Below are 18,641 nucleotides of genomic sequence, written 5' to 3'. Positions count from 1 at the left end.
TGCTAAAATTTTTAACTTAATTTGTAGAAAAACAATAAATCCAAAGGGCAGTATCCACTCAATTAAAATAACAAAATATTAGAGGTAATTATAGATACACTACACAATAAGCATTCAAAAATATTTGTGGCTAATGACAGTAAAAAAGACATTAATACTGAAAAAATTATGGGTGTATGTCGATGTTGACATGGAGGAAGACAATATTTACTGTGTACTTTCAGCAAAATATGATCCTGTTTCTTGTTGCCGGCATTCTAGAATTTCTTTTATTAAAGAAAAAAAAGACTTGAATGTAATGTTAGGGAAAAATATCTAGATTTTGAACTGGTTACCAGTGTGATCTGGCGAAGAAAAGGAGTAATTTCATTTTAAAGTTTAGAGTCAGAGGAGAGATGTTCATGAATATAAAAAAAGTTTAAAAAGGAGGTCACTGTAAAACTTTTGATATTTTCCACACACATGCCTGACAAAGATAAAGGGATTTTTTTCCTGTAATTTTTTTTTAAATAAAGGACAAGAAAAATCTAATAATGGTTTAATGTAGTTATGGGAGATCAACAAAGTGTGACATCACAATATCTCCTTCAATGACCTTAGGGATAAAAATAATTTCCCTTAAGTATCAGTCTACTGTCACAGAGTCCATTTTGAGAAAATACAGTTATGAAATTTATGGATCAACTATGATACACCAAAAATGTTTTTCATACTTATTTAAATAATACTAAAAATTATCCAGAAGAATCCTCTCTTGGATTTCAATTCAAACAGTTGGTACATTAGTGTTAACCAGAAAGCAGGTTTTAGATAATCTTGAACCAAGTTATTAGTAAACTTAAAAAAAAAAAAAAGTATTTTTCCACACTATTCTGTGGAATATAATTATATAATAGGATTGGTTAGAAAGAACAGATTATATTCATTATATGATCATACTGGCATTTCTTTAAAATTTAATTTCAAATTATTGCATTTGTTATCAATTAGTGCTATCTTACATACATGGAGTATGCAAAGGAGAATCTAAAGTTGATTCTCAATTGCAATTATGAATGCATTTCTTCAATGTGACAACTAAACTTTATCATTATGCAAAAAAGTAAAAATGAACCTAAAAAACTTCACACTATTATGTAATTTTTGCAAACCATAAGTCAGGTTCCTATTGCTATTACGTGGTTATCTCACTTCTTTCTCCCACCTTGACTTATAACTTTAAAGGGAGTTCTATTGTATGGAGTGGTTTATGATAGGATAATCAAAATCTGAGATAGGAAGAAAAAGATAATCATTCTTCAGATATCTTAATGTTTTTGCTACTATAGAAGGAGCAAATATTTCACTTTCTTCGTATTGTGTTGAACTGAGAACCACACTGATAAAAATATTTTATCTTTCCTAAGTATTAAAGTCTGCAACAAAACAAAACAAAACAAAACAAACCCAGAAAAACCCCAAGAATGTATTTGGTAATATTGGAATAAGTTATTTACAGATAAAAACATCCTTCTAAAACTTAGGGTGCAAGTTTTTATAATGATTCCTAAGGGCAAAGACAACTTAAAAAAATTAACTGAAAATAATCTGTAGCATAGTATTATGTTAAAATTCATATGTTCATTACTATTGAGATAATGAAATTTTAATAAAGTAGTAAAATACATGAAAAATGAAGCCAACAGAACCTTGACTTTGTTGCTGAGTCTCAGAAAGCAAGAATACTACTCCCCATATTATGTATCTGACCAAATGTACAGGATAATATGCACAATATGAGAACATTAAGAAGAGGAATATGAAGGACTCCAGTTGGTAAACAAGTACAACATGAAAACTGATGGCTTTTATCAATTTAAGGGGGAAGTTAATCTGAATATGGTCCTATTATCAATATTTTTCATTTGTGAAACTTATGATTCGACTATGTGATATATGAAAGTGTTATTCATACCTACTTTAATAATGTCTGGTATTTTTCAGATATTCTCTCTTACTAAAAAATGAAACTTCCAGTTGTACTTAACTAGTGTTTATTTTGTTGTTCATTAATTTACTTTTAGTATTTTTTTTTAGCATCATTCTTAATGCCAAGCAGAGTTATTTTAGATTGTCGATCAACTGAAGTGAATCTAAAGACTTTTTAATCTCTTTCTCTTTCAAAAGATTCAACCTAGTCTACATAATTTTCCTCTTTGCTAGGTCTTTTATATTAATTTGGAAAGGGCTCTAAGTTTTTTGGTAAGATTATTTTTATAATGGCCAATTAAATGAAGACAGGAATGGAAACTTTATCAACTAAATCTCAATTGAGAATTAGCCTTTTCTTTCCCCAAAATAAATGAGGCCAGAAAAGGACTATTATGCCTCTTAAATACAAAGAAAACTTACATATCATAAAAGAGAATTTTAAGGTTTCTTATGATGAACTTCAAATATATTGTATTATTTTTTCTTGTTCCCTTGAACACTATTAAAATAGTCATCTTTGTATTCCAGGTGCCTAGTATAGTACAAGGCACATAACAGAATAAGCATCTGATGAGTTAAGATATGCAATAACAATGCGCAACACATTACCAAATACAAAGACACACCATTTCAGCTCAGTAGTACTAGCTTTTTTCATGCTGAGAAACAAAAAAAGTCAATACAACAAGATCTAACTAATTTCAACCAAGGGTTGCTTCTAATTATTAGTTATTTTTATCCCAGAACCAGGGTTAGTGTTTCATGCAGACCTGGGTTAGTAAGTATAATTCTGGAAGAAATTTAGTGACAATTTCTGAAATGTTTAGTATAACTGAGGGCAATGTTAAGTTTGCTTATTGAGTTACAAGCTTAGTGCTTGCTAGTTTTTAAAAAAGGAAATGGGGGAAGAACAAAGGGTGTTTTGGTTGACACTTTGTCTTACCTTCAGATAAACAGAACTGATATTTAATGATCTAAAGAGGGAAAATAAAATAAATGAAACAATCATAAGGAGTGCAAAGTATCACAGAAAAGGAAGGCCATGAGTCATTTATTTTCTTACTGATTTTTTCAAAATTAGTTAATTGTAAAAATGCAGTACCCTCTTACAGTCTTTAAGTATCATAAAATAATTTACCATACCAACCACTTCTAAATCTAGACAGTTGTTTAACTTTATTTGTAAAATTAGAGATAAGGCAATATTCTTGGCCATAAAATTTGATCCTCTAAAGGTGAGAGAGAGTACGTGCTCAATTTGTGTTTCTTTTGCAGATACTTCAGTAATGATCCCATGAAACACAACAGTCATGGCCAGTAGCTCAGATAAAATGTGGTGCATGTACTTTTATGAAGATTGTTGACTTCTCAAGGAACTGCATTTAGGTAAAAGAAAGTATAAGTTAAATTTACAGGCCAAATTAACTCTTAAAAAATGAAAAATGTATTTCAATAACTGGAATTTCATTCAAGCAAGTTTTCTATTATTTTAAGAGTTTAGGACAAAAGGGTATTGCATTTCAAGTTCCAGTAGTGACAAGTAACTAATACTCGCTTTTAATCTTACCGGCATCAGATGGTAAATGATGGTAGGGAGCTGGAGAAAAAACCTGTGCTGCAAAATCTTCAAATGTCGTTGGTTCTAAATGGTGCTGGACAATTGTTTGCAGGTAGCGTGCTCTCTCTTCATAGCTGATTCCCTTCAGTTAAGGATGTACTTAAATGCAGCTTACAGTGGAAAAGAACAGATCTTATCAAAAAGGACCACTCAGATTGCTAAGCCATTACTTCTTAATAAATGTACTTAATAAATTCACTGCTCTTACATATCATTTAAAAGTATGGCTTTTTAAGGAGCAAAAAAATAGTTTTTAACATAAGTTAAAAGGTGATTTTTCAGGTGATACCACTATACACGGCAGCTTAAGAGGGAGACATTTACTAGAAAACAGTGATAATACTACTAACCTGCTGGAAGAAAGAAAGGTAACCATTTACTTGAGAAAGGATTCAACTGCTATCAGGTCAGCCTAGGCTCATTTTATCTTGTTAAATTGGCTTCAATCTGCAGATTTACTCTGCAAAGCCACACAATAAATATTAGAATGCTGCTTAAAATACTGTCTGTAATTCTATATTTTTCATTTATAAAAAGGCTTATTGTGAGAAATTCCTGCATATCTTCTTCTTTTTCTAAAATCCTTGTATTTTCCCAACAATTGTTCTCATTTTGAATGGAAGACTACTGTTGCTGTAATCCTCGATGTGGTTAAGATAAATACATAGTTGAATCTGTACGTCAGGAAGAAATATCTAGTCAATTATAACATTGAAACAAGCAGGAATATTTGCAAAGAGTCCACAGGACTCCTAAATACTGTCTAACAAAGCATCTACAGGGCACTGACACTGACAGAAAAATACTGTACTTCCCTTTCACCACGTTTTCTTCTCTGATATTATTGACAAGCAACCAGTACCTTGAAGTGTTGTTGCTTTTGAACAACCCACTCCAGGCTTCCTGTTTCAGCAGGCCTGATTGTGCTGTTAGCACAGAGAGGGCGAGAAAGGGAGAGAATACTTCTGTCGCTCACGAAAGCAGCTATGGAAATGGCTGTCAAAATGCAGAGCAGCAGGCAGCAACATACAATTATCAGGGAAACTCACATGCTGACTTCATGTCGTATCGTTCCTGAACTGAGAAATCAGTTAACCTTCCTTGTACAACTTTTAAAAGTTGTCCTGCTGTATCAGTGTGCTATGTTGACAGGCTTTGCAGAAGACATTTACATAAATAGGAAGGCTAATAAAAATTTGCCTATGGGTTTTTCTTTCTTCACTGAATTTTTTCCAACACCCGTTATAATTTATTTTCCTCAGAACTCTTTATTTTTTTAAAACTGCAATTCAATTACTGTAGCTCTTCATTTCCAGAAATTGTAGACTAAGCCTACAACCAAGAGCAAGAAAAAAAATTGGTAAGGAAGATAATTTAAAGTGATAATTCAATTGGAGCTAACACAGCCATAGTTACATTTACAAAAGGTTATTGATTAAGAAGAGGAAAAAAGCTAAGAGTTAAAGGTAAGACTATATTCATTAGGTACTTAGACTGTGATGTCTTTTGCCCTCTAAATGGCTTGAGTACTCTCTTCTCGAATTACAATTTATTTTATGCATTAAATATTGAAATCTGAATTCCAATTTCTTGCTATCCATTATTTTCAATTATGTACACTGGGATTGAACTTTGAAGAATTCTACTTCTTGGGAGAAGACGCTATATTAAAATGATCAGTGGAAAGGATTTTATGGAAGAAACAGATATTTTTGAATGTTATCTTAGAAAAGTAATATAGCACACTTTAAAAAGGAGGTATATGGTTATAAGTGGAAGAGGATGAAACTGATGGTTCAATCTAAATAATACCACATATCTCACAACTTGTTGGGAAGTACTTTTTTCATTGGGGGAGATTCACAGCTGCCGAATTTTCTGCAGTTAATAGAGTCCTTTGATTCACAGCAGTGCCCCTTGTACAAAAAATACTGGCCTTTGTGTATTACCAGAAACTAATTTTCTATTTGGCTGAAAAGGGAAAAATGGGGTTATTGCTTCTCCCTCCTACAGAGCTTTTCATTATGCCTGATGCACTCAACTTCTAAGCTCTTCTGAGAAAAAAAATAACTGAAGAGGCAAGAGGTAGAAAAATGAGCTTGTTAGCACATTAGAAGTGAAGTATCTTGGTGGGCCCTAGAAATTCCCAGTGGTGTGTTAACTTATCACTCTATGCATGCTGGCACTGATAGTCTCCCAATTGATCACTCTCTTTTCGCACCAAAGGTGCTGCCAGGAAGCAAAGGCTGGAGGCCCACAGGAGAACAGTCTGCTATCAAAACAAGCTGTTTTTAAAAGTCTGCTTGAATGGGTAAAATGCTTCATGAAAAGTAGGGTGGAGACACCTACCTGCTTTTAAAATGCTCTACTTTCAGAGGGCCTATAAATGAAGTATTTTACTTTATCTTATTATATTTAGAGTTGACACAAAAAATTAGGCAGATAGAAAGCAAATGTTAATATTTCTAAAGCCAGGAGGATAGTTCCAGTGTAGTAAAATTTAATAGAGGAATGAATATCTACATAAAAGACATCTGGACTGTAATTCTATTTCACTATTACAAAACTGAAGAAACTCAAATATAAAGCTATATAAACTAAAATTACCCAGCTATAATGTATTCATTTTGTATAAAAACACGGGATGTATTTTTTTTTATTACAAAAAAATCTTCATTAAGGAAAATGATGCTCTAAAAGATTTTTAAAAGTTCAAGTCTAGGTGGCAGAGTCAGTGAAAACAATCATTAATGGTTGAATTTAAATGAAAAACCGCAGGACTTATCAAAAATTAGGCAGGCTAATGTCTGAAAGTTTCCTTTTTGGGCAGTTGTTTATGGTAACTCACCTTCGAAAAGCTAAATATTCTTTATAAACAACATCGAAACAAACCAACCTAATCTATAGTACTTACATTCCTCCCCCCGCTTCTAGAAAAACATATATTAAAGAGATGTAAGGAACTCTACTTAAACCACAGTTCTGAGTCCATAAACAGGATATTTTGTGATTGAGATGATGATTAAATCAGTCAAAAACAGTGCTGTTAGCATCTGCAATGGTAACCATAATCCAAAGCTATTAATTCCTATATCTCCTCATAATAGATCAGACACTTATTCCTTAAAAGGCAACTCTCTAGGGAAGAGTTATTAGTACCTATAAATTGAGTGGCATACACAAACTTGATCACTAGCAACAACAGGATAGCTCAAGCTATATTCCTACTGTGAGTGCATGTTGCCACTGGCATTGAAATTAAAAAAAACTGAAACGGGTGAGATGATAGATAGGGAATGGTAAAGAAATTCAAAGCAAAATTTAAAGTACAAGTCTATGTTGAATTAAGGTTTTTGTTGTAAATTTAAAACAACCCAAGCCAAAACTAGCTAATAAAATGCCACTTGATGAGGGAGACTTTCAGCTGGTAGGAATCTTTACAGAACTAGCCAATCAAAAGAAATAACACACAGGTGCTGCAATCACAGCAATATAATTATCCACTAATCCTCCCTCCTTCTACTTTGCAAAAGCAGAAAAGAGGGGAAGGAATATTCCTATTCTAAAGATAATAAAGGGAACTAAATATTTTTTATAGTATTAATACTTTAAACTTAATCTGTGCTTCATTAATATTAACATTATTATTCATTTTAAGTAACTACTTTTGATTTTAAACTTACATATGAAATTATTTATGGCCCTCTGTCACTGTGTCAAGACCAGCTGTCAAGAAACGGGGGTTCAATTTCAGCCTCGTCCTGGAAAGTGATGCATGAATTTTCTGTGCTGCAGTTTATCTATATGTTAAATGGGGATACCACCACCTGCTCCTATTTATGTAAGAGGGATGCTGAAGATAAAAGATATAAATATAGGGTAACCCAAAAGTCTGCCTACATCTGTGCTAAACATAGTTTTTCTGACTTTTGGTTCAAGTTTTTGTAAATAGCAGGTGCTGTCTCCCTGAGGGCAATTTTCAACGTCTGTTTAAGGAATATACCTGTATTCATGTGCAAGAACTCTGATAATATTTGTGGCATGTACAGAGGGACTTTTGACTTATTCTTATGAGAAAATGATTTCTCATGAGAAAAAGACAATATGAAGAAAAGAAGGATAATTAGTACACTTTTCAATTTTACTAATGCATAGGGAGGATATAGAAAAGGTAGATTTGGTTTTAAAGAAGCAACAACCTTTCATTCTCTACAATTTTCTTAATAATCAGAATGTAACTGTGAACTGCTTTTACTTAAAGCAAGAAAGAGAAAAACCTTCAGTTTTGTGATCACTAATTCCATGGCATGCCCAGTAGGTTTTATACACATTTAGCTCAGCTGTAATTTGTAACTAGTCTCAAAAAAAACTGAATGTGTGTGTGTGTGTGTATAATATTGTACATAGCAAGAATGAGTATGAAGTATTTTTCAGAAAATGCAGTTATGAAAATTACAATTTTAAGTATATGTCTGAGACCCATCACTGCTTAATTATAATTTCCTCTTAAGTTCAGATTTAATGCTTGCTTTCCTAAACAAGAAAAAAATATTGGCTCCTTTTTAAGTAAAGGCAAAGTATGTAGTGTGTTTATATCTATACTCAATATCATAGCCTCAGAGACTTAATGCCCATTCTGAAATTCCTAAATTAGTAAAGCACTTGCCTGCACTCAGATATTTCTGTGGCTTCTTTGCTGTTTTAACACTTAGGAATTTTATCTCCCTTCTCTGTATGGAAGATTCCAAGAGCAGTAATTGTAGGAAGAGGGAGGAGAGCACTACTTACAATATTCACCAAGTTTGTAAGATGGTTGGTGGGAGTTTTCACATCACAGGACTCAACAAATGCCACAAATGAGGGCCTCCCCCTGCTCTCAGAGCCAGTTGATAAACACCAAGTATGCCTTCTTCTTTGTGCTTATACTCCTAATAAACTAGTGGGGAGACTAATGTCATAAGTGCAGAGACCATGTCCTTTTTATTTTTACATATCCGGCACCTAACACAAGGCCCAGAAGTACTCAATGACTGTTTATAAATTATAGAAGGAATGAATAAAGCTGGTCTAATAGTTAATAAGGAGACTGTTATGCAGACAGCCTCCTTCCTTTAATCCCAATTTGGCTCTCCAGAAGCAAAACCCTTTTGGTCCAATATAGTTGGGACTTTGCTAAGATTGGATTTAGAGACAGAGTTTGAATTCTCCTGTGAGAGTTTGGTTCCACCCCTACCCTTGATCTTGCTGACCTTCTTTGGAAGAGGAAAAAGTATATATGTATACATACATAAAGTGTAGTATTAAGAAAAAAGAAAACTAATAACTTCAAAAAAAATCTAATTGCCTAAAAAAGAAATTCTATAAATCTTGAAAGTAATTACAACTCATTACAATTTAGCACTGATAAATATTTTGCCCCACTGGTTGTGAAAATTTTTTAAAGAAATCTTTAAAATTTTCATAAATTCTACAGTGGTATGAGGCAAGAAATTTAGTTAATAAACTAATTCTATTCATTTAAGTGGCCATCTGGAAAGAAAGGAGAAAGGGAAGAAATGTCGAGAAAATCTCTAGATAAAAATCAAATGAAGGGTAATTTCAAAAAGTTTAGGCAGATTTCTAAAACTGCGCTGGTACACTATAAGAACAGATGTAACAATACTCTTGAAAAATAATATTCAGAAATTTAAATATTCAGGTTTTTAAGAAGACTTTGAGAGGGTTTATCCCAGGGCATCATTTATTGAGAATAATTTAGGACAGTCTGAACTAGAGGAAGGATACAAGAATCATCTACCAACATTACTTTCAGGAAACTTAGCAAAATCAGCGAAATGTTTATTCGGCAATAAGCCTTGCCTGGATGGAGAATACAAACAGAGATTTGCTTGGAAAAACAAACCTGCTGATCTGTAGAGTTGGCACTAGAACCTTGGTCATTTAATAGTCCAGTGCTCTTTGTATATCCAATCTCAATGATTTCAGTTTTGTGTGGAGAAAAGAGAAGGCATAGAGGCATTTTAGTTAGCTCAAGGATGGCCAACAGAATGACTGTTAGCTTAAATTTGAAGACTGCCATTTTTGAAAAATGTTTGCTTGTATACTAGATATCATATATAATACAGGAAAAATCCTTGGCATGGTCTAGTAAAAATGAGAAACCACATTTGACTTTTTAGTTCTAAAGGGCCTTGAAATTATCTTCAAATATGCTGCAGCAATGTCATTACACAGGGTCTTGGAGAAATAATAAGTTTTACTGAGATATAGGATATATGTAGATATATTTTGCAAGTACATCTCAAAGATCACATGGTTGCTATTAGCAGTAGTAAAGGGTCATATTTTCTTGAAATATACAGGGCAATTAAGTACCCCATGGCCTAGCCACTGCTCATCAATAAGATGAAAGTAAACTATACTTGCTTACATTATAAAGCAAGATCTGGTAAATTAATACTCACTTCTTTCCTACAGTAGCTAATCAAGACACATGCAGTGTAGCTCTTATACTGTAAAAATTTCCCCTAAGTAAATGGAATGAATCTTGGTATTGTTTATTTGTATTACCTTAACAGAAATTCTTCTGAAAGTCTGCAACAGGTTGTAACAAATTATTTTGTATGATTTTTATGATGCATTATACTAATGAAATTCTTTAGTAGTTGCTACTATCTACGCAATGAAGGAAAAGCTGTGATTTGTCAGAGTAGACAAAGCTGGGCTTTAATCCATCCTTTTAACCATACTGCCAAGTCTATATTGTTTTCACTGCGTCTCAATTAGGAGACAGGCAGGACACCTGGTACTTCTTTATCTAAGTCCCATGGGCTGCCAGATGACTCAAAATCCATAACAGGTGCTAAGGCAGTGTGAGGATAGTCCTATTATTGAAAGCTGGAGTTGAATAAAATTTGGACCATATATAATTGCTCATAAATCAGTCAATTACTAAATGAAAACATTAAGTAAAAAGTTGATAAGCCCAATTCTACCAAAGTTCATGTAAATACATTTAAAAAGATTAACCTTAAATAAATAGGATTAAAAATTTAAACCTCCCTAAAGGTTCTGAAAATCCTTCCTGATTTAATAATCCAATAATCACTGGTGGTTTCTAAAAAGCACTAACATGATTATGAAATATGTATATTCCACTTTCATGAAAGTTGTATGAAGTAAAACATCTAAAAGAAAAACTGAGTTACCTAGATTTCAAATTCATTAAATTTAAAATTTTAAAGTTAAAATTTTAGATTCTCATTCTTGTTTAAGATGTACTTGAAAATATCATTAAGTAAATAATGAGACTTTCACAGTCAATACAGAACTGCTTCAGAACCACAAGTATTAGACTAAGACTTTAAAAAACATTGGGGGATGGTTAGAAACACTTTGTTCCTTTTTGGAACAAAAATTTCAGTACATTATAGTTGAGGAAATGAATGTATGTGTTTGAACTAAATGCTAAACTTGGGATTCTTGTTAGAAGATTGCAAAAAGGAAAAAAGTTAAGTGAAATTTTACAGTGTACAATTACTTACGTGTTATCTCTACCTAAATGTGTACTAACTTAATTAAGATTTTGTTTAAATGCTATAATTATCAGGAGTACAGAAAAAGTGATTTATTATCATGGTAAGTAGTTACAAAGTACAACAAACTGTCATTTAAGACTGTGTCATAGAATCTATGATAAACAGTATATTGGCTTAAACTAATGCACTATATGCCCCTAGGGAATGATGGGCTTAGAGACTGGACTTTAACATCAAAATCTACCCATTAATCTTGACTTAAATATAATCTATTCTGCAGTAAAAGGAAGAATGGGCATTCAATGAATTACTGTTTTTGAAATACTGCACCGGTGCCCATTTACTAAAAGCATTTAAGGGGACATGAGGAGATGGACAACTAGTAAATTTTACAGACTGTTACTATTTCACAAACATGCATTTGATTTTTCACCAACTTAGCAAGAACATCCCATTTAAAAAAATTATAAATTAAAGGACATGTTGCAGAAATTAAAATATTGCAATATAATTTAGTCAAGTTCAGCTAAAATCATCACCAATGGAAATATGCTGTAGGGTCAGGATCCTAGAGGCTGAAGTAAGCTGAAGTAGATCATTGTTTCTTTGCATCAGAATCACCAAATGCTTGATTAGACTGACCAGAAAAAAATGGAAAGGCCAGCAGTAGCGTTTATACAAATATCATGGCATACAACGCTTCATAAAAAGGGAAAGAACCCTCAGATTTTTAAATATACCTGAGAAACAGACTTCAAGGAGAGAGAACCAGAAATGACTGAAATAGTTATCAGCTATTCATTTAAATGATAAATCTGGTATTAACCCTAAGATTTGCTGACTAGTTTATCTACAGTGGATTATTTTAGCACTTGCAATTGTTATGCATAAGATTAATTTACATTTCTATATTAATGTAGCTTGTAGGTATTCAGATATTTGGGAATTCTAAAAAACACAGTATAAAGGAAATTAAGCCAAATTTGTGTTTAACACTATCTGATACATGGATTGTGGTTTTAATCCATTTTCCCTTATTTTAAATTAAAAAAAATTTTGTGAAGATTAAAAAAATACATTTTCATCTAAACATAAAAAGTATCATAAAGCAAAACTGACTTTGTTATAATCTGGTGGGTTTAAAATAGATAATGGCATGTTAACAAGGAATTACTACAGGTGGTTGCTTAAATATATTTATTTGCTTTCTTTTTATAGTAGGTATGTGCTAAATAAAAGTCAACACTCCTATCAAGAGAGTAAGTAAATGTAGAAACATCAGTTCTACAACAGCTATTTTGCTCCTTCTCTTTTCTGAACAGCAATTAGTAAAGCAACCCCTTCCCCTCCTCCCTAGTGCTGTCAAGCTGTTCAGAGCAGTTTGCAACTCGACAATGGTACCATTGTGAATGCTCTCTGGGCTTCCTTCCCACAGAGAGTTAAATGGGCAGTTCCTGCTGCCCATGATTGGTGTCCAGTGAAATAATACTCAAGAGCCAGGTTTTATCAGCTTCACGCCAAAGAAGTGAAGCCAGGGAACCCAAGCCTTCATATCATACTGGACCATATGCCAACCCTGATGGCCCCAAAGGTTTATCACTATGAATCAGGATCCATCATGTCCCTTGTGAAATTTCACTTCACATACCTTATGTGAAATGCAAAGCTTCACTAAAAACCAAACCTTCTTTACAATTGGCATGAACAGATGGACGGTAACAGTGGTTTGGCAAGCAAAAGTTAAGATTTAAATAGGCTGTATTCTAGTGTTTGAGAGGAAAAGCAGTTAGAAGAAAATGGGGAGATTTGTGACCCATAGTTTAATTTTAATTCCATTATTGAGTTATTAAAAATTCAATGGCAAAACCCCTTATGTTTGTTTAGGAAAAGAATGGATTAAAAGCACTGCAATTCCTATGTCAAACAAGGTTAAAGACTAATTTCAGCTTTACATCCTTCATTCTTTGCTCTCTGAAATCCATAAATAGCATCTAAATCTACTGCTGTTTTTATATTTAAACAAAGACTAAAATAAAACTTGTACATTATGTAGTAGGTGTAGTGAACAATAATGTGAGCATACCAGTGCACCTTCATCACTAATATAAAAAACATAAGGGTTTAACAGAAAAAAAAAAAGTCCCTGTTCTATCACAGGTGAGAATTTAATGAAGATGGAAGTAGAGAAACTTCATTTTGTTATTTTTTTAAGTTTTTATTTATTTGACAGAGACACAGTGAAAGAGGGAACACAAGCAAGGGGAGTGGGAGAGGGAGAGAGAGAAGCAGGCTTCCTGAGGAGCAGGGAGCCCGATGCAGGGCTCGATCCCAGGACCCTGAGATCATGACCTGAGCTGAAGGCAGACGCTTAACGACTGAGCCACCCAGGGGCCCCTTCATTTTGTTATTTTAAGGACACCTGATAGAGTTCTCTACCTTCCTTGTATTGTATGCACTATATGATCTAACTGTTAAGATTGGCGTATGTGGACCATACTACCACACTGGATTTGACAAAACAGGTAAGATGGTGTAGTGCTTTCTTTTCCTTTGCTCTTTTTGCTATGAAGCCAATGTACTATCAGAATAGGATAAAAAAAATACCTAATTTATCAGTAACATAAAAAAGCATAATTGTTTGTAAAAGCACAATAAGGCATAAAAGTACAGGAAAAGTGTAAAGAAGGCTTGTTATACAAGAATGTGAGTCTATCATAAAACTTAAGATTATGAATATCTCAAATGCTCTTTTTGAAATGGCAAATATATATAAATATTATCAAACACTTAGAGAACTTCTTAGTCTTATTACTAGCTATTACTGTTCTTAGCCTGGAAATTACTGTATGACTAAGTATAAAAAATACTTTATTTAAATCTATAAACTAATTTTAGAAAGGCTTTACTATAAAAGGAAAATACATTCAAGCTGTGCTCTGCTATTCAAGAAGTAAAAATTATATAAAAGCAAAAGGAACCGTCACCCTTAGACACTGGCTGTTATATTATTGGTAGTAACATTACAAAATCAAGTTTATGTTTTGTTTTGTTTTTCTGCTTGACTGCATTATCTGGTTTGGACCTCATCTGCTATTACTCTTCCCTTTGCTTTATACCACCCAATACTGAGAAACTCCTTGTATTTCTTAGCCACATTACACTTTTATCCCTTCATGCTTCCTTGGTAAAACCATTCCTGGTTTCCTCCTCCCCACTATCCTCTCCCACTGTAATAATCACTTTTACCATCCTACTTTGCAGATATCACTACTGCTGGACTCCTCACCAGAGGGCACTTCATTCATTCACTACTCACTTATTCACCCATCCATCCATCCAGATTGTAAGCCCCTGTACCAGACTGTAAGCTTTAAAAGGAGTGACTGTTTTTCTATCCCTAGCTTTTCTCTCACAGTGCCTCCTATATAGTAGGTAGTCAAGAAATATTTGGTGACTAAATGAAAGATCCCAAATTGCTTAGTGACCCTTTTTTGGGGTAAAGAAATATAAACTTTTCTTTTTTACATGAACAAATTTGGATGCCACTCAACTTCTACCGAGATAGTCACCTTTTTCCCCTTTTATAATGACTTATAAGATTTTATTCCTTTATTTCCGAGAGGATCTTTTTTTTTTTAAAGATTTTATTTATTTATTTGAGAGAGAGAATGAGACAGAGAGAGAGAGCATGAGATGGGGGAGGATCAGAGGGAGAAGCAGACTCCCTGCCGAGCAGGGAGCCCGACGCGGGACTTGATCCAGGGACTCCAGGATCATGACCTGAGCTGAAGGCAGTCGCTTAACCAACTGAGCCACCCAGGCGCCCTTCCGAGAGGATCTTAAACATACTTATTTTAAAGTCATTTGATGTTGTTCAGTATAGCCTTTTTTAATACTTAAATCATCTCTCACTGGTGCATTAAGTGTTCTTGGTAGAGAATAAAAATTGAAAATATCTCTAGAATTAATATAATGAAATAGAAAAAGAAGTTGGTCATATACTGAAGTCATTTTTGTGAGCTCCCATTGTTTAAATATAGGAAAAGTAATTATTGGTCTTTATTAGTATAATCATCTTTGGAGAACATTAAAAGATGCCATTTTCAGACACTGGTTCAATTCTACAAAATAAACTTCACTATTATCAAAAATTTATTACATAGCAGAGAGATTTACATTTATTGCCTTTATATCTTTTTGAAAGGACAAAGGCATATTTGCTAGACCAAAACTAAACATCTTTAAAGGCATGTAATAAAACATTCCCACAATGATTGTAAGGAAACCTCTCAAAATACCAATAACATCAACAGGCATATATTGCCATTTTTTAAAAAGAACAGCTGAACAAAATAAAACTGATATAAGAATATATTAGAATCACAACAGAAGTGTTGCACATATCCAGGGTCCCTGTTTAAATAATTACTCTGTGTGCATACATAGACTATAAGGTTTAGCAGTAAAATCCAGGACAGGGAGGAGGATGTTTAAACACAAGCTTTAAAAAAAACAAAAACAAAAAAACCCTTCAATAGCGATGCCCATCTCTTTAACACAGGAGACTGAAACACTCCCATTAGCACATTGTTAAGTAAGAATGTTTGCTTTAGGGCCTACTGCAATGGTTAATATCCAAGGCACAAGGGCTGCAAGGATTTCAAAAGCCACAAAGCCTGGGTCACTTAGTTGGTGAGACATTTTATTTAAACAATTCTCTTCCTTTGAAGTATGAATGACCACAATCATAAATCTTAGAGTTTGTAACAAATAACCAATTTGTCCATGAAGTTTAAGACTTTCATTTAGAAAATATGTAGAACAAAGGGCACTTAACAAGATACTGAGGGCTCCTAATGGAATCACTGATGTGGGTGGTGCAAACAGGTTCAAGAAGTGAAACTGAAGACATTAGCAGTATGTAGACTCCTATAGCTGCCCCTCCCAGCTCTCCTGTGGCTCCCACCTTCCTTGCCGTTCAGCAGGGAGTGTAAGCCTTCAGGACTATAACCACTGCTGCCTCTGTCCTTGGGGAGTGGGGGTGGGGGAACATTAAATTGTACTCTTCCTAAGACAACATCTGTCACTTCATCAAGACACAAGTGTTTTGGCTCACTTTTCTCTTTGACAGATCCTACCTGCCCCCCTGCCCTCCCGCAAGAAGTGGAGGGGGAAACCTCACTGACTACTGATCTCTGAAAATTATTTCCATTAAACTGTAATGCCCTCTTCTAATAAAAATATAATGAATCAGTCAAAATACAGCACCCTTGTGTGTATGCTATTCTGGCTTGTTCATGTATCAGAGGCAGTTTCTACTGTTCTTAGGTTTCCTTTTTTTACCTATCCAGCATGGTCTTAACAGTTGTAGCCTAGACTAATACAAACCACCAAATATAACAACAATGAACAACTTTTTTTTTAAAAGTACACTGGGAAATGAATAGAAATTTTCTGTTAAAAAGAAAAATTGAACAGTTCATCCATCCACCCATGAATCCATCTACCCTTATCTGTACTATTAAAACAAATTGCTGGCCACTTATTGCTGTGCTAGAAGTTAGTGAAACCAGGATTAGTAAGACTTACTAATATGTGCACACAGTAAGTCCTATAACAAAATGTTATAAGGCAGTATGTTGTTTAGTGAAGGAAACTTTTTTTTTTACAAAGTTTGGGTCATGCAGAACGACTATATTAGGTGGAAGATAGTAGAGAAGGGCATTCTCGGGACAAAAACATAGAAAAGAGAAGGGCATTCGGGGATGATAAATATGGTCTAGCTAGACACAGGGTGTCCTGGGTGTCAGTGTGGTGGGACATGAGAGTAAGGATGGGGGTGGAGATGGAAGGAGTACAGGTATGTTTGACAAAACTACAGTAAGAGATATGAGGTTGGGAGGGTTAAGCTAATAAGAACTGCTTGCATGTAGTCAAAGAATTCACATAAAAATTTCAATACACAGTCAAGAGCCAGCACAAGTCTTTTCATATACTTACATTTGTGTTTTAGAGGAGTATTTCTAGTGTAGAGCATAATAGTATCATCAAGCATCAGGTAACTACCATTTTCTGAGCTCTTGCTACATGACAGGCTGCTTAGTGCTTCATGCAGATAATTTAATTTAATCCTTACAACAGTCTTGAGTTTAGTACTCTTTTTACAGATTAAAATAAAACTTAATAAGTGGTTCTGGACTTTGAAACTCAGGCTGATATGCCAACAATCAGCTTCTACATTTTAAAATATAATTTATAAATTAAGGACAGTCCATATTTATGAATATTATCTTCTGAAGAAATAATCTTCAAAAGACAGTACACATAAAATTATGTAGTTTCTCAATAAACTCACTTTCTTCGAACATGAAATGGCAGCAATATTGATGGGCCTCCCTAAGAGGTTTTATAATGTTCTATCATAATGAATGGCCAACTACATTAGTGGAGCCAATCAATTACATTTCATTTCATTTTGGCTTTCATACTTTTGCAACAAGTTCTTTACATTTGAGTAGTAGAACTGCAAGGGATAACAAACTGTGACTAATTGAAGAATGATCATTGACTTCTGGTAATTTGTCTGATAAACAGAAACCCAATTCTGGCATTTACAAAAAGGTCAAATCTAAACAGATTAGAACAAATCAAATAATATTGGTTTGGTAGGAAAGAATATTAAACCTAGGAAGAATGTGTTTTTTAAAGATGCCATTTAATTGTATAATATTCCCCATACTGTGTATTTCAGAATATCACATATATATTATATACATACATACAAAGCCCCTAAATATAAATTACAAGAATTATAACAGACATGCTGCATTCCATCTACTAAAATCTCACCCTGAGGCCCAGATTTTCTTTGCATTCTTCCTTTATTTTCTTACTCCCAAATAACTTCATCCTTAGAACTCCCAGAGCATTTCATCTATAACCCTATGTCACATTTTATCTTCTGTCTTAATTATTAATTTACATATTACTCTCTCCCCTATTAAATTATAAGCTTATTGGAGAAAAAAATTACCATTTACAGCTGCCCCTTCAACAACATGGAGGCTGGGGTGCCAATGCCCCTACAGCCCCAAAATCTTTTAACTCCCCCCAAACTGAACTACTAATAGCTTACTGCTGATCAGAGCCTTAGTGATAAGTTGATTAACACATATTTTGTATGTTATATGCATTTCATACTGTATTCTTAAAATAAGCTAGAAAAAAGAAAATATTAAAGTATTAAAAAATATTAAAATCATAAGGAGGAAAAAAAACATTTACATTTTACATTATCAGAAAAAAGCCCACAAATAAGTGGACCTGTGCAGTTCAAACCTATGTTCAAAGCTCAACTGTGATTTGTCTCTACATGTTTCTCTAATCTTTACCACTATCATAAAAGTGATCAGGAAATATTTTTGATAGAAGAATAACAGTACAGTTCTATTTCTTGAGCTGGTGGTAGTTAAACTGTAATTATTCACCATATAGTACATTTAGAATTTGTGTAC

General features: G+C 33.6%; 1 protein-coding gene and 1 pseudogene across 6 annotated transcripts in view; both read right to left on the bottom strand.

Moving 5' to 3' along the window:
• The window catches only part of LOC118002836 (ral GTPase-activating protein subunit alpha-1), a 252,275-nt gene that overhangs the window by 6,616 nt on the left and 227,018 nt on the right, over positions 1-18,641 (bottom strand). For 4 of the 6 annotated variants that reach the window (XM_034993443.1, XM_034993440.1, XM_034993439.1 and 1 more), the window contains 2 exons: positions 3,539-3,663; positions 2,915-2,945 (listed from right to left, as the gene is read on the bottom strand). In XM_034993443.1, the coding sequence (XP_034849334.1) occupies positions 2,938-2,945; positions 3,539-3,663 (133 nt within the window). In that variant the 3' untranslated portion in view covers positions 2,915-2,937. Of the gene's footprint in view, positions 1-1,954; positions 1,958-2,914; positions 2,946-3,538; positions 3,664-18,641 lie in introns of all 6 variants that reach the window. The other 2 variants (XM_034993444.1, XM_034993445.1) reach the window with 1 other exon arrangement.
• On the bottom strand, positions 14,974-18,036 carry LOC118002841 (annotated as a pseudogene).

The sequence above is a fragment of the Mirounga leonina genome, unplaced genomic scaffold, assembly GCF_011800145.1.
Source record: "Mirounga leonina isolate KUSES-001 unplaced genomic scaffold, KU_Mleo_1.0 Mir_83, whole genome shotgun sequence".
Taxonomy (NCBI): domain Eukaryota; kingdom Metazoa; phylum Chordata; class Mammalia; order Carnivora; family Phocidae; genus Mirounga; species Mirounga leonina.
The sequence above is the reverse complement of the archived record's forward strand: the minus strand, read 5'-3'. Positions and strand labels throughout refer to the sequence as shown.